This window comes from Ursus arctos, unplaced genomic scaffold (genome assembly GCF_023065955.2).
Source record: "Ursus arctos isolate Adak ecotype North America unplaced genomic scaffold, UrsArc2.0 scaffold_7, whole genome shotgun sequence".
In the NCBI taxonomy this organism is placed as follows: domain Eukaryota; kingdom Metazoa; phylum Chordata; class Mammalia; order Carnivora; family Ursidae; genus Ursus; species Ursus arctos.
The window spans coordinates 39,328,036-39,352,518 of NW_026623089.1; the positions used below are offsets into that span (position 1 = coordinate 39,328,036).

General features: G+C 44.4%; 2 protein-coding genes across 6 annotated transcripts in view; one reads left to right on the forward strand and one right to left on the reverse strand.

Annotated features, from left to right (window-relative positions):
* WDFY4 (WDFY family member 4) overlaps positions 1-24,483 on the reverse strand; it is a 280,511-nt gene that overhangs the window by 44,097 nt on the left and 211,931 nt on the right. The gene's annotated exons all lie outside the window — the stretch shown is intronic.
* Positions 486-22,600, forward strand: LRRC18 (leucine rich repeat containing 18). Its single transcript, XM_026481538.3, has 2 exons — positions 486-620; positions 21,523-22,600. Exon 2 carries the CDS (start codon positions 21,615-21,617, stop codon positions 22,380-22,382), a length of 768 nt encoding a protein of 255 aa, XP_026337323.1. The 5' UTR covers positions 486-620; positions 21,523-21,614; the 3' UTR covers positions 22,383-22,600.

Below are 24,483 nucleotides of genomic sequence, written 5' to 3' on the forward strand. Positions count from 1 at the left end.
TAATATTCAGTGAGGAAAAAAATGACTATATATTTGTATGGTTTTTACGAGCATTATGGTTATTCTGACTTCATAGTCTAAAAAGGGCACAAAGAGAAATCTGCAAGAAATAATTAAATTCAAATGAACAGATAAAAGATAACTCACAGATCAAAGAACTGAAAAAGCTATTTGGATAAACAAGTCGAGTGATGTTTCGTGGGACTCACTCAATGCTTTCTATAAAAGTAAAGTATTTGTCCCTTAAAAGGGGCAAGCATGGCTGTTTTTCCCTGTTAGCAATGTCCACTTCCGGCGTGGCCATGGCAAGCGGGCTCTGCCTGGTGGCGAAGTGTCCACTGCGCTGCGGGGGGTGGCTGGGAGGAAACCACCCCCACTCCCCCACCCCCCATTCCCCCCACCCGTGACAAGAAGCCGGAGGAGCCGGGGCCTGGGCGTCCCTCTGCGTGGGCAGCTAGCTGCGCCTGGCCTGTGGTGTCCTGGAGACCTTTTCAGCTATTGTGTTCTCTCACCTTGCAGGCTGGCGTCAAGATTATGCTAATTAACTCCCAGGTCCCCAGTCTCTTGTTGCCTGGTGACAAAGTTTCACAGTTGAGGAGGAGGAACTGGCAGGAATCGGGGTAAGTTTTTCTCTGGTGGTGGCCCTGTGTTTATCGATTTACTCGAACTCTGACAAACAAACTCTGCTTTTTGCTCCCCTCCGTTGAGTAAGCAACTTTGGAAATGCTGGTTCTCTTGGCGTGCTTTATTTACAAACCCCAGACAGGAGCTGATTCATTATTTAGGAGAGGAGGGAGCTGGCCTTGAGCCCCAGGCAGGAAGGGCGGCTAGCAGGGGCCCTAGCTGGGGACCCAGCTGGCCTTTCTCGGGTGCCTGGGGCCATGGGCCAGCTTGGGAAGGACGGTGTGTGAGTCTGGGGAATTTTGGGGTCACGATTGGGTCTCTTTCCAAAGTCTGCATCCGGAGCATTTTGCTGTTCCACAAGCAGGGGGAGACTAGAGTTTGAACTGCTTCTTAACCCCACCAGTGACCCCTCAAAGAAAGTGCAGAACAGGTACTCTTCTTCACTCAGGAGGCTGGAGTCTAATGACTGCTGACTGTGGTGGGGTTTGGGGTCACAATCTATCTTTTGAGAGAGAAGTCTGGAGGAAAACCCTTGCTACAAGTTATCCTGAATGCTGGGACCCATTAACAAGTAGTCCTAGGCTGGGCCGGGTCTTGCAAGGACTCTTCAAGGAACACACTAGAACACATGCCTTATGTCCCTATTTCCATGACAAGTATAATGGGAAAAGGTAAGTGCTTCTACTTCCAGTCTTTGTGACTTCGGACAAGCTACTTGGCCTCTCTGAGCCTTAGTTGCCATATCTGTCCAGTGGAGATGAAAATCAATACATTAGGTGGTTTTAAGAATTCCGTATAATGTCTGTAAAATGTCTGGCCCATAGTAGGTGGTCAATATAATCTATACACACAGTCTGAAAGCAGGAACTGAATTCAAATGTGTTAACAACTATGCAGTGTCATTGCCTTGCAAAGGGTCTGGCACATAGTAGGCTCTCAATACACTTACGAACCGTAGGTGATATGTTTTGTGAACCAAGTACTGAACGCCAGCTCCTGCGGGATGAGACGGGGAGTCAGAAAGGTTAGGAAATGGGTACAAAGTCACATATCTAGGGAGAGACAAAGCTGCGACTGGTCCATGACTCATACGCCTTTGGGCCTGAGCCTGAGCCTGAGCTTGGAGGGGACAGGGAAGTACTGAGAGAGCCACCGCCCACTCTGCAGAGCACCTGACCCCACAGTTGTCTAAGGACTGAGTTTTTAGGGCCTAGTGCTTGGTGGCTCCAATGTCCTCTTGGGGATCCTAGGGTCTCCTACTCTTGCTGTCGAGAGGTGAGGGTGACTTCATGCTCTCTCCCTCCAGCCATCACCTGGGTGATGGGAAAGTCAAACTGGGTGATGTTTCCTGGTCCCTGGGATCCCTAGAACAGAAGGTGTGCACAGAAACATGCGCCCCTCTAAACAGGCATGGTGGGCTCCCCTACCACACGATCCATCACCAGGCTTTCCATCCACTGCCAATCCGATTCATTGCCAACTTCCACTTTCCTCCCTGTCTCTCATCGTAGATCCCATCTCAGCCCCCAGAGCTAGGTCCGATAGATAACACACACGTTATCTGCGCCGTGACAGGTGAGTCTTCAGGATGGGGCTTGGCCTGGTCTAGAATGAGAGTGCCACAGAATCTAGGTCTACTGAGCCTATGTCTGGAAAACATGAGTCAGGAGCTTCCTTGTCAGCCCAGAGGGCCAAATTTATGCCTGGACGTTGTAAAATCCAAATGGAAAAGCCGTTGGAAAAGCCGAATGGCAGTTCAGCCCACAGACAAGAAGACCGAGCAGATACTGGCTCTCTGTCTGACCGGCGTGTGACTTGGACAGGGGACACGCTCTGAAGGCTCAGTGCTTATGGGTTAAAGGAGGGCGAATGGATCCAATGAGATAACACACGTAATGCACTCGGACATAAATTAGCCCTCAGCACAAAAGAGGGAACGTGTCTAGAAAACGCCAGGCCCGCTAGAACTTCAGCCTGCATTTTCTCGTTGACCCACACCTGCAACCCAGCTGACCCTTCCACTGATTCTGCTTCTACCACATACGGTAAATACGCGCCATCCTTCTCCTCCCCACCCCCTTGCTGTACACACTCTTCTTCTTCTGCCTGCAAGGGGCTGTCTTCTTTTACCTCTGGAGACTTCCCAGCAGCCGGGGTGATGCTGTCCCCCCTCATGCAGGCCCTCCCCAGCTCTTTGTCCTCATCTCCCACCCTCTCCTTGGTGGCCCTGCTCCAGCGCCTAAGGCCTCTCCTTTCTCTTGAACACCGCGAGCTCCTCCCCACTGGTAGGACTTTGCATTTGGGGCACCCTCCCGGGGGTGTTCTTCCCCAAATCCTCCCGCGTGCCCTTATCCTAGTGTCAGCTCAAATGTCACCTCGGAGAGGACTTCCCCGACCTTCTCCGTCTACATTAGGCCACCCCCGCCCCAATATTCTCTCCCTGACCCTCGGCATTCCCTTTGGCATCCGCCAGGTTTGATTTTTTTAGAGCGTCTACACCAACTGAAATGATCTTGGGTCTTTTTGTTTGTTTTTATTGATTTGCTTCTAAAATAGGAGCTTCCTGAGAAATACAGCAATGTCTGTCCTGTTCACCGCATCTCTTCCAAGCTGACCCTGACCTATAGAATGACGCAAATACAAATTGTTGAATGAATGAATGAGCAAGTGAGTAGCTTGGGCTGTAGCAAGCTCTAGAGGTTAAGAGTGCACAAAGGTATAATCACACCTTTTCATTATACCTTCTCATTGCTACTATGTTTTTTCTTTTGTTATTAATATCATCATTAATAATTTGTGTTTAAAAGGTTGCAAAGAGTTTTGTCCTTGGGAACCAGCAGATTGTTCCTCACGTCTTACATCTGGTATCAAGGACCAGTGGGGAGTGTCCCAGGGCTACTCACTGCAGGGAAGAGATCACTACGGTGCTGTTCGGTGGATTTACGATCATAAAGGCACTGACCACGGGAGCCAGATAACCACTCACTGAGCGCCCCCTACGCACTGACCACTCAATGTATAGTCATCCCGGCATTTACTCTTCGTAACAAGCTGCATTTTTCTGACCCATTTTGCAGATCAGCAAACTGATCTCAGGATTAAAATCTGGCTGGCTGTAAAGGAGGGGTGGAGCCCAGTTCTACTGGCCTCAAAGCCCCTGCGTTCCCTGCTGCCCGAGTGCCTGCCTTCTTTTAAGTACTTTTATACACATCAAGAAGGGAGTGGACGAAATAGCTAACACGTGGTCACTACGGAGAAGAGCTGCTGCAGCCTAAACAAGGTGCTGCTGGCTGTCTTTGTTGCCATCTCTCCTATCATGGCCAGCAAGTTATATCTAGCTGCCCAGAGTCAGAAAAGGGGTCTCTCTTACTGGTGATAGGGCTGAATCCTTCAGTAATAACTTCAAGTAAGCCCGCTAAAGACTCGAGGAGGCATGGGAAATCTGAATTTTCCTAAATCTGCATTTAGGAAATAGTTCTACAGAAAAAAAATGAAGATTAGAAGTCACAGCATTTTCGAAAGACAGGTGCTTTACATACAAGCAACGAGCCCCAAACCACCTTTTTAACCACCCTTAGTGTCCCTTTAAAAATCAGCCCTTGGTCCCTTCCAGCGGCCTTCCTCTCTGGATGGAGAAAAGTTAGCCACCGTTTACACAAATATCCTCCCCTACATTGCAGCCTAGTTTGGGTCACCAACACATAAAAGGCCACGCGGTTTGTGTATCAGTCGTCTGTGGTTGATCAGGGTTTTCAGTGTGGTGGAGGGCTGGCTGGCTCTCAGGGAATGTCTCTGGAGGGAACAAGAATGGCTGCCCCCCCCCACCCCTCCACCGCCCTCTCAGCATGGCCAAGCAAGGGGCTGCCTCAAAAACCCAGCCCTCCACTTCGGCTTAATTTGCATTGTCTGCAGTTGGTGGGTCGCTTCTCAGGTGCTCCCCAACCTCCATCTGCCACTGCAGCCGGGCAAATCGGGGTTCTCATCTAACAACCAGCACCACGGCTGCCATCCTGTCACCAAAGCTCCCATTCACTAACACCTGTCACACCCTGACCTTTCTCTCCTATGCAACCCTCTCATCACCCCACTTTACCCAAGGAAACCGAGGCTGGTGATACATTAGCAGGAAATAGGAAGTCAGGATGTGAGCCCTGCTGGTCCACCTCCAAAGCCGTGGCCCTCTATACATGTGGTCCCTTCTCGTCTTTGTCCAGGGAATATTTTCTTAGATTGCCCTCTTTGACTCAAATATGCTCAATAGCTCAGTATTTTAAAATCTCTTTTACACACACACACACACACACACACACACACCTATTTTAAACAGAGTGACTTGAGTGGCTTTACAGAATTCATGCAACTGGAAAGGAAGTAGGGGTGTGTGTGTGTGCGCGCGTGTGTGTGCGTGTGTGTGCACGTGAAATGTGTTTGTAACTTTCTTTCCTGATTAGACATAGATTTTATATCTATTGCAGAGAATTTGGAAACTACACATTTAAGAAAGAAAGTAAAAATAACCTGACACCATAATTTCCAGAAAGCATTCCTGCTAATATTTTGACATTCTTCCATCTTTTTCCTTAAAGTGTGTGTGCACGCTCACGAGCGCATGGGGGTCATATGGGTGCAGATGTTTTCTTCATAACATTTTATCTCAAAATGTTTCCTTTCAGCATTTCTTGGAAAATGATGTTTTAGTTTTGTTTTAGCTGCTGTTGAATATTCATTCCATGCTGTGACTGGACAGTAAGTTGTCAATTGTCCATTGTTAGATATATGGATGATGTCCATTTGTTTTTATTATTTTAAATGGATGGCACTGCCATAAACATATTTATACAAAATGTTTTGTTCTTATTTCTTGAAAAGAGGTTCTTAGAAGTGACATCTGTGCCTCCTGGTGACTGGGTTGGGGGGTAGGGGGGAGGTCTCATCCTGACAGCCCCATCTCCTCAGACCTCTTGCTTGATCTCATCGCACTACTTTTGCATTTGTTCATCCCTACTTTTGGAAGCTTTTCTTTCCCTTTGGACTAACTCAATTAAAACTTCATTTGTTGTACTGCTAACCCGCTTTCCAGCTGCCCTGCACACTTAATCTCACAGCCAAAAAGTTCTCCACGCCGTTGCATGCATCTATTTGGACGAATCTTCCTGTCCTCAAGGGTGTCCCACCCAGGGCTGGGTACACACTCGGTGACTAATAAATATGTGGTGTCAAAGTGATGACTTTTCCCCATAGACCTCTCCCTTAAAAAATAGTCTGCATGTTCCAGAAGCCTTTTCAAAGTAGGTGGGAAAACAGTGGGCCGAGAGGGATTCTGCAGCGGCGGTTGCAAGCTGTGGAATCTGGGATGAAGCTGACCCCTGTCTGAGGTCATGGGAACTGGGATGACTTTGGTACCAAGATTGACTGAGGGCCTCCTGCATGCCAGGCACTGGGAGTTTAGAGTCTGTTAGGGGAGGAAAACAAGGGACAGACAATACAAATAAGCACAACAAGTAAGCCTATTATAAAATAGTATTTAGGTGGTAAGTGTTATGGAAGAAGGTACAGCAGAGCAAGGAGGATCAAGACATTTTGGGGTTCAGTTTGCATCATTAATTGGGGGATCAGGGCAGGCTGACTTGAGAAAGTAAATTTTACCCAAAACCTTGAAGAAGATGAACAGGTCAGTCAAGTAAATATCTGAGAGAAGAACCTTCCAGAAGAATGAAACAGCTGGAGCAAAGGCCATAAAGAGGAGTTTGTGGGGGCAGATTAGAGGAATGGCTGGGCTGGGTGGTAGATGTGGAGTGAGTGTGGGGGCGAGCGGTGGGGAGCCCCTCAGAGAGGTGGTGGTGGGTCAGGCCATGGGGCCACTGGAAGGTGTCCAGCCCTTTCTTGGGTGAAACAGGAGTCACTGCAGGGCTGTGCGCCAAGAAGTAACATGGTGGGACTTGCTGTGGTAACAGAAATCCCCTGGCTGCTGTGTCGAGAACAGACTGCATGGGGCAAAGACAGGTGCAGGAAAACAAGATAAGAGGCTACCGCAAAGGCCCAGTGGCAAAGGGCAGTGACTCAGCCCAGGGTGGTGCCTGGGCACGTGGTGGGCAATGGTAGGATTCTGGCTGGATCTACTTTGAGCCCAGAGCGAGCAGGATTTCCTGACAGACTGAACATGGAACCTAAGAGGAAAAGGGGTGTTGAGTGTGATGCCACAGTTTGGGGCCTGACACACGAGATGCTGTTGCTGTTGGCCTGGCCGGAGGAGGCTGTAGGTGCAGCGGGTGGACAGGGAGCTCGGGTTTGGACACAATATATTTTGATGTCTTTACATAGTACAAGTAGAAATGTTAAATAGGCAGAAGGATACATAAGTCTGGGATGGGTGGGCGAGATCTAGACAAGAAACAAAAGTTGGGGAGTCATTCGTGTATTTAAAACAATGAGACTAGGTGAGATCACCAAGGTATGGAGTGTAGACAGAGAAGAGGTGAGTGGCTGGGCCATGGCCCCCAGGGAACCCATGGCAGACACAGTTCTCATCCAGCCTGGTCAACTTCCCTGCCATGTCTGGTTTACATCCACAGCCCCCCAGGGCTCCCACTCAGTGAGCTGCATGTAAGGGGTCCTGCACATGGTAGCTTCCTGGTGGACCTGAGACCCTATCTGAGGGCACACACTTCACAGCGAGGTAAACAGCCCAGCACCACATTATGGCTGATGCCAGCCGGGAGTCTAGGTTTCCTCCTGTCTCAGATAGAAATTAGAGAGGAGAGGACACAGGCTTGTCTGGGATGGCCTTGGGGGAAGTGTAGGGCCTGCCTTTCTCTCTCTGGTTTGACATGCCCTGGGGATTTTTTTCAACCACAGTATTATTTGGAAAATAAGCCAGAGTCTGTCTGTTCTCATTCTTTTTTGCTTATTTTGTTTTTAATTGTGCCTCTGGCCTGCCTGCCTCCCTTTCTTCTCTCCCTGCCTTCCACCACCCTCCTTCTCTCTTTCCTTCCTTCCATCTACCCCCCCTCCTTCTCCCCTGTGCTTATTCCTCCCCTCCCCTCTGCCATAGGGCCTTTCCATCTGATTCTTCTTCTATCCAGAAGCCCCTCCCCATCTCCCTGGATCCTTGCTTCCTTCAGTCTCTGCCCGGATGTCTTCTTCTCAAGGAGGCCCTTCCTGGTCACCCTCTCCAGAAACGTACGCCACCCTACTGCCCACCCCATCTCTGTTTCTTGTGTCCTGACTCTTTCTCCCCCTTGCACTCCTTGCCACCTGGCATCTTTTACTTCTTTGCTTTTGTTCCTCTCCTTCTTCATGTTGCTTGCTGTATAAAACCACACCCATCCATGGCGCTTATCAGGGACCTATTGTTAATGAATGAATAAATCCAAAAGGGCCATGGGAAGTTCAACTGTTCCCTTAAGGTCGATCTTCAGGGCTCCCCTTCACAGTATCTCACAGCTTCACGGCGGGAGGATTTATAGCCCCCTCGGAGCTGGGGGCCTTCCTACAGCAGATGAAGGCACCACATCAGGGTACCCGCCAGTGTATGCCTCCAGGGTACACAGGGGTCCCTGTCGTGTTCGCCCCTCAGCAAGTTCTCCCCGGGGCCAGGTGGGGTACAGAAGAAACGCACACCCGCAGGGCACGGCCCCCGTCTCTGCAATCTTGGGGGCCTGTGCCTCAAGGAGCTATGTCTGCTCGTTCTGCAGGATTAAGTAATCCAAAGTGTGCCCCTGGCGAGGCAGAAATGCCGCAGTAGGGAGGCGGGGCTGTGGAGCCTGAATCAGATTTCTACTTCGTGGGAACCGTGGAGTCCTGGCTCCACTGTTGACCAGTTACGCTGTCCTGATCATGCCACTATTTCCCCTCTCCCCCAACACACAAAGGCACAAGGCAGGCCCCCAGGGCTCGCTCACCCCCACCCCACCTTCAGAAGCAGCCACTCTATGATCTGTTCACAGAAGTGGGAGCTGAAGCTCAGTGAGGCTCAGGGGACCATCCAGGGTCCCCCAGATGGTAGAGGAGGAGGCAGGTGGCAACCCAGGTGGGTCTCAAGCCCCTGTACTTTTCACCCTTCCAGGCCACTTTTCGGGGCCCATTGCCTTATCTGTAGGAAAGGCCAAGGCTGTGGGGAGAAAATGCAATAACATCTATCTGGCAGTAGCAGTATTTAAACCACGTTGGTTGAAATTGAATTAACGCTCATCTCTTGAGGTTTCCAGGTACCAGGACTGACTGGTCCTTCTGCTTTCCTGTGTGTGGAGGTTGGTTTGTGTGTTTTGAATGCGTTCGTTGATGAACAAGGCGTTTCTAGTCTGTTAAACTAATAATCTTAATATTTTATTTTAATTGTAAGGCACCTATTCCCTTTTGTTCCTTTAACAAATCCAATTAAAACAGAGTACGTTCAGAATTACAAAATAGATGCTATTAAACCAATAAGAAATCAGAATCTTTTGTTATTGGGCCATGTGACCCCCTGGGAACTTTTGCTCCAAATAAAAGTTGAATTCTTATTATCCACCAGGGGAAGGAGGCAGTTTGACAGATAACGGCTTCCCAGGAAGCACATGTGCACAGCCGCACTGGGGCTCAGGATGGAGAAGTAAATAATATTAGGGGCAGACAGAGCTACACATGCATAATAGCCCAGGAAGATACTTAGAGCTGCGCTGATCAGATTAACCAGATAACTGCCACGTGGAGTGAACCTGACACTCTGCGGCAGCTCTATTATCACGGAAAGAACGTTCACCCAGAAACCGTGGAATAAGGTGAGCTGTGTGAGCTTGGATAAACTACTTCATGCCTCACTCCACCCCACGGCATCCTTATCTTGGGGTAGGAGGAATATTCTCACTTCACAGGAGAGTAGTGAGGACTGAATGAAATGGCAAAGGGATGTGGCTTTGCGAAGCAGAGGGCATGATGTGCTCTAAGGGCTGAGCATGTCTGTGTCGGATGGCGAGGGGGTGGGGAGCATCATGTGATTGACACATGGGGATGGCCTGTTGTCTGGGAAGATCGGACGTGCGTCTTACAGGGGTTAGATTTTACAGCGAGCCCACACAGTGAAAATCAAACTTCTGGTGGTCTGCATACAGCCTCGCAGGACCCCTACACAGCCAGCAGGCCCCCACGGCAGAAGAGGGCCCCGAGTCTCTGGTGAGCACCTGGGAATGCAGTGGGCTGACATTTCCCGGCCACGCTGGATGAAAAATCTGTATCTTTACTTTCTTGACACATTCATTGTGGCCAGAAGCTCACACTATGGGGGTCCTGGGGGAGTAGTGTGGCTGAGGGACAACAGATTCCAAAGCCAACAGCACACTTTTTGGGGGACATGAGGGACAAGCAGCTTTAATTTCTGTTCCAGGTGTATTTCACCCTGGAAATGCTAGGATTCCAGAACGCCTTCTTCTCCTTGGAGTCAGGGGGCTGGCAATGTGCCCCCCAGGATAAGCGTTGCCTACTGCTAGAGCAAAGGCAACAGTAGAAAGAGAAAAGAAAGGCAGCATAGTAGAGCACAAAGATCCTAAGCTTTGGTATCGGACATACCTAGGTTTGCTTTGGCTGTGCTGTGTTGTCTGTGTTACCTTGGGAAAGTCATTTGACTTCTCTGAGCCTCAATTCTCTTATTCTAAAGATAAGAATGACACTTTGCATGGTTGCTGTGGAGACAGAGGAAGGGCCCCACCGCAGGTCTGCAATCGTTACTTTGGTACATGTCACCTGAGTGAATGATATTGAGTGGATCTTCTGATGTCGTCAGGGAACTCCCCCAGTCATGGGGTCCCTGTAAGACCCCACTCCTGCTGTCTGCATCTCTCTCCATCAACTGTGCCACATGTGCAGTGGAGCTGCTGCTCTGAGCTTCACAGACATCTTTCTGCCTCCAGGTTGTCCCCTATCCCTAGCGATCTGTCTCTCTGCCCACAGGAAAGAGGGACTCAACCTAACACAGCTGGGGGCAGGGATGGAAAACACAAAAGCACTTCATGTTTACACCCCCATGAGCCGATACTCTGGAAACCAGCTAACACGGTAAAGCAGTAGGCGAGCGCACAGTTCCTGGCCAGGAGGGGGCACTAGACAAATGGTAATTCTTTCCCCCAGGGCAGCCTCGGCCCCAGTCAAATGTTAGTGCCCATTTTAGAGCCCTGGCCAGCGGTTCCAGACAGATGCACTCCACGGGCGGCCCCACAGTGACCACCCACATCTCCACCTGCCACCTGGCTGCTTATGAGAAGGTACAGCACGTTTGGGGAAGGGGTGGAGGGCGCAGGCAATGATTTGAAGCCGCGTGAGTAGTCACAAGGGAGGTGAGGCTGGCCTCTTACGTGTCCAGTGAATGGGTCTTATCAAAGTCAGGAGAGAGTAAGCGCAGTGCCATTGGAATGAGTGATTCTATTGAAGGAAGTTTACATTATTTCCCCTTAAGAGATGGCCCTCAAGCAAAAGATATTTCTCACCCATACAGCATGAAAAGTTAGCTCCAAACACTGGCTGGGAAACAGCAGTGACTTTTGGGGTTTCAGTTGTACAGTGTGTCTACCCTGTGTCTCAATGCATTAGTCAAAAGAGTGAAATAATTATTGTGAGATCACATTAGCAAGATGTTAAAAGATATCAGATATATACAAAGTCAGTCTTAATTAGAAATGTAAAGACACATGAGTGTGAGGCACAGGATAAATTCTATTATCATAGTGGTGATAACAATCTTAAAACTAAAAAATTGCCTGCAAATATTTTGATGGCACTAAAATATAGGTTGCCATTATGTTTTTAATTTAGATATCCATGGGGTGTCCCACCATGCTGTTTGATTCACAATGACTAGATAGAAAAATTAATTAGAAATTAGAATCAACCAACCGGTCCAGTTTTTCCAAAGTATAAAAACCAATTGTTCAAGACGAAAAGACCCAGCACATTTAAGAGCTTCTTGTCTTAGGGCTTCTCAGCTATTCGGATAATATGAAATCTCTTATTTGTCTATCCATTTGTTCATCTTTCTGTCCATCCATCCATCTATCCATCTATCCATTTCTCAATTTATGTCTCCTTCTCCGTTTTCCAGCTTCCCTTGTGAGGGTTGTTGGTCCCACTCTGACGTTTTAGGATTCTGTGAATTGATAATATCATACCATCTAACCAGTTTTTGTTGAATCAAAAGATCATGAGTTTTACACATTTTTGCCCATACTTGTTCTCCTACTCGATGGGCAGAACTGGGCAGGATGCTGACCATTCTGAGTTGAATGAGAGAAGGGTTATTCCTGGTCTTTGGGGGCTTCTGCACTGGTCTGCTTCCAGTGGCACTCAGCAGCTAAGGGGGTCCTGATGGACCCTAAGCAAATACAACACACCCTGTTCTCCATAACCAAGAGCAAGGTCCCCAGCCAGGTAAGCTGATCATGCTTCATCTGGCCTGTGGCTGACTGGGGACCCAGATGTGCTGGGGAGGAGGTGGGGTGCATCATCTTAGCCCCTGCTTTGCCTTGCAGGTAATTCATGAGCAGGCTCAGAACCAATGGGCCTGTTGGAGAGAAGCTCTTTAATGGAGAAGTCCTCTGTGGGCAGCTCCATGCTGCTGCCTTCCCATGATTCATCAGCACTGGAGGGCTTCTTCTTCTTCTTTTTTTTTTAAGTATTTTATTTATTTATTTGACAGAGATAGAGACAGCCAGCGAGAGAGGGAATACAAGCAGGGGGAGTGGGAGAGGAAGAAGCAGGCTCATAGCAGAGGAGCCTGATGTGGGGCTCGATCCCATAACGCCGGGATCACGCCCTGAGCCGAAGGCAGGCGCTTAACCGCTGTGCCACCCAGGCGCCCCTGGAGGGCTTCTTATAAGGGTGTGGATAGGTTCTGGGGAGCAGGCTCAGCAGGGCTCACCTAGGTGGGTCTTCAGTCTATGGGAAGCATCCTTCTCATCCAGGGCCCGTCTAGCCCATGCTTATTGTGTTTGAGCTGAACTTTATCTTGAATATAAGAAATACAAAAGACAGCCCAAAGTTTGGGGAGCTCAGGAGAATCAGTAACAATCTAGGTTTTAGATCTTTGAGCTTGGGGACTGGCCTTTTTTATTGCTCACCTGTGTAGCACCTACTAGGCTCTCAATATACTTACTCGGTGAGTGAACAAATGAATGAATGCAGGAATAAGCACATCGATTTGGCTTAAACTAGTCCCAAAGGACTAATACAAGGATCATGAACAAAGGAAATTTTACTATTTGTTCAGACCCATGGGATAGAATTGCCAAATAAAATACAGAACTATGCAATGTTCGGGGCACACGTAAACTAAAAATAATCTGTTGTTTATCTGAAGCTCAAATTTAGCTGGGAATGGGTAATTTTATTTGCTAAATCTGGCAACCTTACCATGCAGAAAAGTCATTGATAAACATTAAGATCAGAGCACAGGATCCCTTGCTCTTGGGCCATCTTTCTTTAAATTAAGATTTCAACTCAAGTGCAGCTGGACAGTTTCTCTGACATACCACTTTGTGCATACTGTTCCCTGTGCTGATATGCACATATGCCAGAGCAATGCCATATGGTACATATCTGGATGCCCTTTACTGGGCAGGACAGGGCTAAGTGGGGGCATAAAAAGTCACAGACTTCTAAACCAGGCCAAGCAAGCAGCCACAGTGAGAAGGACAGAAACAGAAGTGGAGTCCCACATATTTTTAAGATTTTAAAAAAATTGTAAATTTACGTATGGTAAAATTTCCTCTCTTTTTTAGTGCACAGTTCCCTGGGCTTTTACATATGTGCAGTTTCACATAAGCACCACAGTGAGGATATAGGCAGTTCCAGCATCCCAGAAAGCTCCCTCCTGCTGCTCCCTTGTAGTCAAACCTTCCCCGCCCCTCATCCCTGGCAACCACTCATCTGTTTTCTGTACTATCATTGTGGCTTTTTTAGAATGCTATATCCATGGAACCACTCATCATATAGGCTTCTAAGATTGGTTTCTTCTATTCAGCAAAATGCTTTTGAGATTCATCCAAGTGTTGTATGTATCAATGGATTTGTCCTCTTCCTGTTTAACAGTGTTCCATGATAAGGATATGCCACCATTTCTTCATCCATCCACCCACCAAAAGGTCTTTGGGTTGTTTTCTTCTGGTTTTGGCAATTATGAATAGAGCAGCTAAAACACACACGAGTAAGTTTTTGTGTGAACCTAAAGTTTTGTTTTTCTAGGGTAATTACCTAGTTGGGGGAAATGCTGGGTCATATGGTAAGTATACAGTTCATTTTATAAGAAACTGCCAAACCGTTTTACAGACTAACATTCTGAATTCCCATGAGTGTGGTGGTTGCTCTGTATCCTCATCAAACCTTTGTACTGTATAGATTTTTATGTTTTTTTTTGTTTTTTTATTTTAGACATTCTAATAACTGTGTAGTGGTCTCTGCTTGTGATTTTAATTGGCATTTTCCTCGTGACAAATGATGTTGAGCAACTTGTGGGCTTATTTGCCAACCATGTAACTTCTATGGTGAAAAGTCTTGTCAAATCTCTTGGGCATTTTATTCTTATTGTATTGTTTGTCTTCTTACTGTTGACCTCGAGCTCTTTATAGATTCTAGATAATAGTCCTTTGTAAGACATGTGATTTGTAAATGTTTTCTTCCATTCTGTAGCTTGTCCTTCGATTCTTGATTTTTTTAACAGAGCGGAAATTTAAAGTTTTGTGGAAGTCCAATTTGTCAATATTTTCTTTTATTTTTTTATGGGTTGTACTTTTGCCTAACTCAAGCTTATGAAGATTTTCTTGTATGTTTTCTTTTAGATGTTTCATGGTTTTACACTTTACATTCATATCTGTGATTCATTTTGAGTTAATCTGAGTTAACTTCAATAGTTTGAGATTATTATTTTTTTGTATGTGGGTAACCAATTGTTCCAGCACTATTTGTTGGAAAGTTCATTGTTTCTCCATTGAATTTCCTTTGAACTTTTGTCAAAAGTCATTTGACCATTTGGCTATATTTGGGTGGCTCTATTTCTGGACTGTTTTCTATTCCAATGGTCTGTGTATGTGTCCCTTCACCAAAACTACATGTTGTAATTACACGGTAAATTTTAACACTGGAAGCATGAACCCCTTAACTTCATGTTTTCTTTTTCAGAATTTTTTGGATTTCTAGTTCCTCTTCCTTTCAATATAAATTTTAAAATTTGTTCATTCATGTATACAAATAATCCTACTGGAATTTGCATTGATCTTTAGACCAATTTAATTGGTTAATAGACTTAATGTTAATAGACTTAACGATATTGAGTCTTTCAACTCATGAACATGCTATGTTTCTCAATTTATTCAGATCTTCTTTGCTTTATTGTGTTACTGTTTTGTAATTTTATCATAGAAATCCTGTACATTTTTATTACTTATGTGAAATACACAAAAGTTTTATTTTTTGGAGCGCTATTATTTTTCAAATTTCATATTCCCGTTGTTTATTGCTGGAATAGACAAGATTTTTGTGTGTTAACCGAGGTGTTAATCTTATGTCCTGCAACCTTGCTAAACTCATTAATTACTTCCAAGAGTGTTTTTTAAATTTTGTGGAACTCTCTAGGTGGACAAGCAGATGATCTGTAAGGAGAGTTTTATTTCGTTCTTTCCTATCTGTATGCTTTTATTTTTCTTGTGTTACTGCACTGGCTAGAACTTCTGATATGATGTTGAATAGCATACTGAGAGTTCACCTTCTTGCTTTGTTGCCCAACTTAGGGGGAAAGCATTTAGTCTGTCACCAAGTATGATACAAAATATAGGGTTTGTGTGTGTGTGTGTGTGTGTGTGTGTGTGAGTGTGTGTGTGTGTGTATGTGTGTGTGTGTGAGTGTGGGTGTGTATAAGCATTTTATCAGGTTAAGGAAGAGCCTCAGGTTAAGGAAGAGCCTAAACTCTTCCTTAACTCTTTATTACTGGTTTGCTGTCATAAATGGATGTTAACTTTTGTCACAGATTTTTTTTTAGCATCAGTTGAAATGATCATGTATTTTTTTTCTTTTTAGTCTCTTAATATGTTGCATTACATTTATTTCTGAGTATTGAGTCAAACTTGCCTTCCCATTTGGTTGTCATGTATTTTTCTTTTAACATATTGCTAGATTCAATTTGCTAATATTTTATGGAGGATTTTTGTGTCTATGTTCATGAGGAATATTGGTCCATAGTTTTCTTTCTTTATATTGTCTCTGTGTAATTTTAGCATTAGGGGAATGCTGGCCTTAGAAAATAAGTTAGGCATTGCTTCCTTTTATATTTTTTTTCATATTTGATAGCAGCTTTTTTTATTGGTTACAAAACCTAAGCCCATATACAAAATTAGGAACCCATTTAGATGCCTCTTTTGAAAGAACATTTTAGTCTTTTTTAACTGAGTTTTAAAAAAATAAAAACAATGCAATTTTTCAGAAAAGATCATATAAAATTGGTGTTGTCTTTAAATGTTTGGTAGAATTTGTCAATAAAATTATTTGGGTCTGGAGATTATGGGAGGGAAGGTTTCCAAGTATGAATTCAGTCTCTTTAATAAATATTGGTCTTCATAGTTTCTCTGTTTCTTCATCGGTGAGATTTTTATAGTTTGTGGTTGATAACATCTAATTTTTTTTCTAAGGTTGTTCATATTATTCCCTTATTATTCCTTTTATGTCTGTGGGGTTTTAGTCATTTCCTCTCTTTAATTACTGATATTCATAATATGTGTCTTCTCTCTCTTTTTGCATTGTCAGTCTGGCTAAAGATTTGTCAATTTTACTAATCTCTTAAAAAAAACAGCTTTTAGTTTCATTGATTTTCTCTGTTGTCTTTCTCCTTTCAATTTTATTAATTTCTTCTCTTTCTTTATTATTTACCCTACATGCATGCTTTAGGTTTTTTTGCTATTCTTTGCTAGGTTTTTTTTTTTAAAGATTTTATTTATTTATTTGACAGAGAGAGACAGCCAGCGAGAGAGGGAACACAAGCAGGGGGAGTGGGAGAGGAAGAAGCAGGCTCATAGCGGAGGAGCCTGATGTGGGGCTCGATCCCAGGACTCTGGGATCACGCCCTGAGCCCAAGGCAGATGCTTAACCACTGCGCTACCCAGGCGCCCCTATTCTTTGCTAGTTTTTTAAGATGGAAGTTTATATTATTGGTTTGAGACCTTTCTTACTTTTTAAAATGTTGCTAGTATGAACATTTAAAGCTATAAATTTCCCTCTAATCACTGCTTTAGTTGCGTACCGCAAGTTTAGATATGTTCTATTTTCATTTTCTTCAGTTCAAGACATTTCCTAATTTACCTTGAGATTTCTTTGACTCAATGAATAATTATAAATATGTGATTGTTAAGTATTTGGAGATTTTTCAGTTGTCATTCTGATATTGATTTCTGATTTAATCCATTATTTTCAGAGAACATTCTTTACATTATTTTGATTTTTTTATAATTGTTAAGGTTTGTTTCATAACCAAGAATATAGTCCATATTTGTGAATGTTCCATCTGCGCTTGGAAAGAATGTGTATACTGTTGCTAGGTAGAATGTTTTATGTGTCAATTAGATCCAGCTGATTAATGGTAATGTTCACTTCTTCTATATTAGCGGCTCTGATCTGGAGGCGATTTTGCCCCCCATTGGGGAGTTGGCAATGTTTGGAGACATTATTGGTTGTTACAACTAGTGGAGAGCTACTTGCACTTAGTGCATAGACTCTTCTGGCCTTCTGCTGCTAAATATCCCACATTGCATGGAACAAGTCTTTTCCGCATCACTGCCCCACCCTTGTTACCCACAAAGAAAATAAAGAATTATCTGGCCCCAAATGTCAATAGAGCCAAGGTTGAAAAGCCCTGTCCTTTGTGATTTTCTGTTTAGTTGTTTTTTTGGTTGAGAGACAAGTATTGATGTCTCCACCTCTAATTATAGATTTGTCCATTTCCTTTTTTCAATTTTATCAGTTTTTATTCTTTTACATCAAAGCTGTGGTCTTAAGTACATATACATTTAGTATTTTTATACCTTCATGGTGAAGTGTCTCTTTTATGTAGTATTCTTCTTAATCTCAGGTAAATTTTCATGCTCTGAAATATATGTTGTCTGATGCTAATAATGTCACTTGTTTCCCTTCAGTGTTTGCATAGTATATCTTTTTTCATTCTTTTAGTTCAACTTACTTTCGTTTATATAAAGTGGATTTCTTATAGGTAGCATATAACTGGGTCTTGCTCTTTTATTATCCATTCTGATAATTATACTTTGGATTGTTGTGTTTAGATCATTTTCATTTAATGGAAGTATTGACATGTTTGGATTTAGGTTACCATTTTAATAGTTGCTTTTCTTTTTTTCCATTTTGCCTTTTCTGCTTCCTGTTAGGTTATTTGACTTCTTATTTTTTTAGTTTCATTTTAATGTATATATTTCATTTATTCCTCTGTCTGTCCGTTGTTTTAGTGATCACTCTGGAGATTAAAATATACAAACTTAACTTTCCACAGCCTACTTAGAATTAATATTTTACCAAAGCAGTGTAAAAATCTTACCTACCATTTAGGTCCCAATAACTCCCCCCATTATGTTGTAATTGTCATATGTATTTCATCTACATACACTGAAAACCCCACCTGTCAGTGTTACAATTTTTGCTTTTAACTGTCACACATTTTTTAAAAGATCTTGAGAAGAGAGGTCTATTATGTTTATCAGATGTTTACCATTTCCATAACTCTTCCTCTATTCCCAAGTCCAAGTTTCTTTCTAACATCATCTCCCTTTCATCTGAACTTCCCTTAGCATTTCTTGTACAGCAGCTCAGCTAGTAGAAAATCCTTTTATTTTTCATTCATCTGAGGATGTCTTCATTTTACCTTCATTCATCCAGAACACCTTCATTCCCTGTCTGCCTGACTGTTCCTTACTTTCAGCACTTGAAAACAGTATTTTTCCAGTGCTTCTGGCCCCCATGGTTTCCATTGAGGAACCTACATCCATTCGCATTGCTGGACCCTACAGATAATATGCATTCTCTGGCAGGTTGTGAAGGTGAATTTTTTTGTTTTTAATTTTAAGTAGTTTGATTATATGTCCGAGTGTGGATTTTTTTTTAAGCTTATTTGTCCTCTTTGGAGTTCATGGAGCTTCTTTCATCTGTCATTTTTATATCTTTCACCAACAGTTAAAAGTTTTTACCCATTTTTCCTTCAAATATTGTTCTGCACCACAACTTTTTCCTCTCCTTCTTCTAGGATATACCTATATATGGATATTGACATATATGTATTTTAGGAGGCAATCACAGGCTACAAGTTCTGGCACACCTTCTGTAGATTCTGTGGACTATGGTTATAGTGTCCATTCAGTTGTCAAAGAATTTGCAGTGCTATTCAAATCAGTACCTCTCCCTGTGCAGTGGTCTACCTCTCAGCTCAACGTTCAAAGTTTTGGGGTTCACAGTTTGGGATTAGGTACTAAAGATCCTGTTCAGGGCTCTATCCATGCATAGCCATCTCAGTGTGTGTCCAGGGTTCATATACAGCCTAATTAAACCCCTTCCTCTTTACAATCACCCTTTGTGGCTCTAGGAGTGGCCTCTGTCCTTGGTCTTCCGGATAGAAATCTAGGGATTTTTATTTTCTTAATCTGCTGTATACTTCCTGCCACTATTTCTACCTCTGGGGCCAAATGGCAGTAGGGTAGAGAGAAAAGAGCAACCTCCATGTCCTTGGGACTGAAGTTTGGTCAGAGACAATGGCCCTCCTCCCTCAGAGTTCTAGCTGCCTGCCTGGCTGACTCTAGTAATACGGGATTGCCTGGGGCTGAGGCAGCAGAGGATGGAAAAAATAAACAGGGAAAAAACCAGGAGATCTCCCTCATTCTCTATAATCCCAAAAGACCCCCTTTCTTGGTTTTGGCCATAGAAAGGGGATTTTCTTTCCATCACCACTGCTGCAAAGTTGGTCTTATTTTGAGTTACTTTTCCAATCTGTCTGATACTGTTTATCATCTTATCCTCAGATATCTTTTTACCTTATTGTTCATCTTATCCTCAGCTTCTCCAGAAGTTCTGTCTGGGGCCTTTAGTTGCGTTCAATAGGTGAGACAAGGGAGGATGCACTTCCTCCATCTTAACTGTGGCTAGAACCCCGGCCTTTGTTTTTAAGCTGCTGTATCCTTTTTCGTTCCTCAACACCGCATGACATAAAAGTTTCAGGAGCGGCAAACACAGTACTGTCCTGGGTAACTAGCCAATTATGCCTGAACATGGCTCGTTCATTGTTTCTAAAGCTATGAGCAGCTTATAGGGCCTGCTTGAAAGAACATCAGTGCTGCTGAGCGCTGAGAATGCTTTCATTGGTTTACCATGGAGATCTGCATCCCAGGATGACTTATGCAGGGTAGGACCCTCTGACCTTAGCTAGGAATGGCAATAGCAGGATTGATAGTAAGCACGTGGAAGGTAAGTTTTACCCAGTTCCTTTTGACACTGAGGATTACTGTATGAGGAAAAAGTGTGATGATAGATTCACATACCCCGATGGCTGGTGCTTCTTGCGTTTTGTAAACCTGGTTCCTGATAAAGGGCCTGAATGATGAACTATATAAACTGCAGGGCATCTCTCCCACTCATCCCTGTGGGGAAATGGAGCTAATGCAAGCACTGTTTCCTGACAGCATGCTTTTGTCCAGAGTGGAACCTTGGTCCAAAATAGGAAATCAGCCAGCAAGAGGCACTAAGTTTTAGAATAGGACAGGACAGTTTGCATCCTCTTCCTAACTAAAGACCATCCTCACTCCCAAGCCTCAGTCTTCTTCTCTTCACAATGGAGATAATCCTATGGATCCTACTGGATTGTTGAAGGTTGAAAGGAATATGTGCAAAGTTCCTGATAATAATATTTAATAGTTAACATTAATCAATCTTTTACTATGTGCCAGGCACTGTTGTAAGCATTTTATAGCTTAGATAATTTACACTCCCCAAGAGCCCTACAAGGGAGCTGTTTTCATAAATGAGAAAACCATGGCACTAAAAATTTAAGAAAATTCTTTAATGCAGATCTAGACTTCTAAGCCAAGTATTCTGAGGCCAGAATCTACCCATGACTCTGTCTATTCTATACTTCTCCATATGGCAGCAGCATAGGTGTTTACACTGGGATTACAGCATGAAGGATGTAAGGGAGGAAGCATAGGGGGTAGGAAGTAGAAAAGACAGCATTCTCTTACTGCCAGGCTCAACCCTCGCTCCTTCGCACCCCTCAGCGAGGTGTAGGCACACACACCCACTTCGGGCTGAGTGAAAGACACTTTCGTGTTGTTCCTTTGCACCGCAATGACAGTAGCTCAGGCCTGATTGGTGCCTCTGGGTCCAGAAGGAAGGTGAGGAGAGATGTAATACATAAGGCATTCTTAACTCCCACCTATTCCCTCATATCCAGGGTATGCTGCTTCTGAGAACTCAGTAGTTCCACCCCTAGGGACTCATGGGATAGCCATAGGGAAACACTAGATTTTTGTGAGGGTCTGGGATGTGGCAGATAGACGAGAACACACGTACACACACACACACACACACACACACACACACACACATGAACCCCTTGGTGGTGGGGGGATACGTTTGAGTCCAGGACAATGGAGAGATTCATATGTCAGGGAATGGTACAGCCAGAGGGGCAGTGAGCATCCTTCAGGCTGACCCTTCAACGCCAAAGGGGACACTGAATTTGCTGAAGATCTTTGGCTAGGTGACTTCTGCTGATGCCCTAATTTCTGTTCACCCTCCTCTTTCTCTCCTTTGATGACTAGTGAGTGAAGCATTACAATCTGGGGGGAGTCTAGTGCCCTCATGTCATCTCCTAACTAGACATCTGTTCTCTTCTTGTCACAGTATATCTAGCAGTTTCTTGTGACTTTTCCCTCAAACCGATCACCAACCAATCAGAACAACACGCTTCAAACACACACCCTTACTAAAAGAACATGGCCAAGGGCGGGAAAGGCCCCAAGGGCAAGAAGATCACCCTCAATGTGGCCAAGAATTGTATCAAAATCACATTTGATGGGAGAAAACGCCTTGACTTGAGCAAGATGGGAATTACCAACTTCCCCAAGTGTATCCTGAGACTGACTGATGTGGATGAGCTCGACCTTAGCCGGAATCTGATCAGAAAAATCCCGGAATCAATCTCCAAGTTCCAGAACCTGCGGTGGCTGGACCTGCACAGCAACTACATCGACAAGCTTCCTGAGTCCATCGGCCAGATGACCACTCTGCTGTACCTCAACGTCAGCAACAACAGGCTGACCACCAACGGGCTGCCTGTGGAGCTCAATCAGCTCAAAAACATCCGCACTGTGAACCTAGGCTTGAACCATCTGGACAGTGTGCCCACCACGCTGGGTGCTCTGAAGGAGCTCCATGAGGTCGGGCTACATGACAACCTGCTGACCAGCATTCCCAAGAGCATCTCTAAGCTCCCCAAGCTCAAAAAGCTCAACACAAAGCGAAACCCCTTTCCCAAGGCAGAGGAGTCAGATACATTCATAGATACCATCAAGAGGCTGGACAACTTATATCTGGTAGAAGAGAAAGATCTGTGTTCGAATTGCCTCAGAAAATGCCAACAAGCCCGGGACAAGCTGAACAAAATCAAGACTATGGCCACAACGGCACCAAGAAAGGCCATCTTTTCCAATCTGGTCTCACCCAACTCCATGGCCAAGGATTCCCAGGAAGATTGGAGGTGACCTGGGACCCTGAGGCAGGAAGGGAAAAGGGAGGGAGGGGAGAAGGCAGGAGGCTGCATCTCCAGGGAATTGTGGGATCCCTCCATTCCTGCAACAGCTCCTCCAGCCAAGCCCATAAAATACCTTTCCCTTCCTCCCTGGCTTGTGATTTTGTTGACCGAAGGGCTTTTAGTTCTTTACCTCTTCTCTCTTCTCTGCATGCAAACATCCACACGTACAGGCACAATGAATCAGAAGAGGGTCATCCATCCGCATTCTTCCCAGAATTTTCCTGCCTACAACCCGTGGCCAGGGCAGCCAATACTGCCAGCACGCTCTTAGTCACATTGTCATGCACTTCAGGACTGACTGCCAGTTCCCAAATGTGGAGTTCATTCTGTGGGAATGCTTTGGTTCAGAGCTTTGGAGGTCAAGAATCTCAGAGCATGGATTGGTAGGAGGGCGGAGGGACATTCAGTCTTGGGAAGGTGACAAAACTGAGCTATAGAGATGGGCAGATATTATCATTAAGTGTTGGCAGGTAATATCTTGGGCTGGAACCAGTACTATCTTTTTTTTTCTCTTGTCTGCACATACACAGTTTGTTCTAGGAGCTTTCTAGACTGAATCTGCAAGCTCTTGACTGGCTGTGAACGAATGAGATTGCATTCCCATCTTATTATGTCCAAGTCTTTTCCAGACTCTGGTGGGAGTAAGGAAAGAATGGGTGCAGGTATGGGTTGGTGCAGTCAATAAATAAATACCTTACCAGGCACTGTGCTAGATGCAGGGGCTGTGTCTAGGGGTGGGGGGAGGGAAGCTTGCCTTGTCCTGTGCAGACCAGTTGAAAGAAGACAGAACAGAATGTTATTGTCTGAGAAAGTTAGGAGATCAGGGCCAAGTGGTATGCAGGGCTGGCCTGCAATAGAGAAAAGTCAAAGATTCTAGAGCTGGACAGTTCTAGGTCCAGGATAGCTCTGCTTCTTTCTTTTCATGTCCCTGGACGTCTTGCTTAGCTTTGGTTCCCTCATCTGTAAAGTGGGAGAACACCAGCCCCAGCTGCAAGGGCTGTCGTGCGTCTAAAGCAGAGAGCACACAGAGTACTCAGGAGAAGTCAGTTCTCTGCACAAACCAAAGCTTGGTGCATCTCAGCACTGAAATACTGCTTTGGACGGTGTCCCTAGTCATACTAGATCTTTGGCAGAACTGACAGTGGTGGAGTCAATTCTCACAGTGGCCGAGAACCTTCCCTGTACTGTTCACTCACACTCACTCATACCTTTGTACTGCCTGAAAGGAAAGGATCAAGGAAGATATATTTAGGAAAACTTTTTTTTTTTTTCCTAATCAAGACTTTCCTATGTTGGTGGCGGGTTTTGCAGTGGTCAGTGGAAAACCAGGGGCATCTGTTAACCCAATGGGACTAGCTTGTTTCTTTTTCACATGAAAAAGCAAAGCAGACAGCATACTTCATTTCTTCCCTCCTCACTGCTTACTTTCCTTTGTAATGCTTAGCTGTGACAACGCTTTCTCCAAAATCTCCGAAAATACGATTCAAAATTCCCTTTTCAGCTTTTCCCTTTATTAAATGTTTTCCGTTATAAAAATAACAAAACCACAACATAGTTTTAAATATAACTTCTTAAAGTATCCACATCTCTGCAGCGTGAGCCAGCTATAATACTGACAGATTTCCTTACGAGTTATGTTTCTGTATATATTTTTATATGCAGTTGAAATTACGGCATTTACCTCATTTTTATCCTGCTTTGAAATCCATGTTGTTACATGGTCTTAATAACCGTAATTTAAAACATCTGCAAGCCAGTTGAACAAACACACATAAGTTACTATTGGGCATTCAAGTTGTTTCCAGTTTTTCACTAATTGAAGCCATTTTGTGATGAAAGCCTGTATGATGAAAACTTTAAAAACTATTTTACATTGTTTTCTTGGCGCAGCTTCATTATTGCAAATATGTTAAACAGTGTGTTTTTTTAAAAATAATTTTTGATACATGCTATCACACAGTTTTCAACAAGATTACACATTTACGTATCTACCAGTAACATATTAGAGAATGTTTCACCGCATCCTGGTAAGCTTTGAGAGTATCATCCTT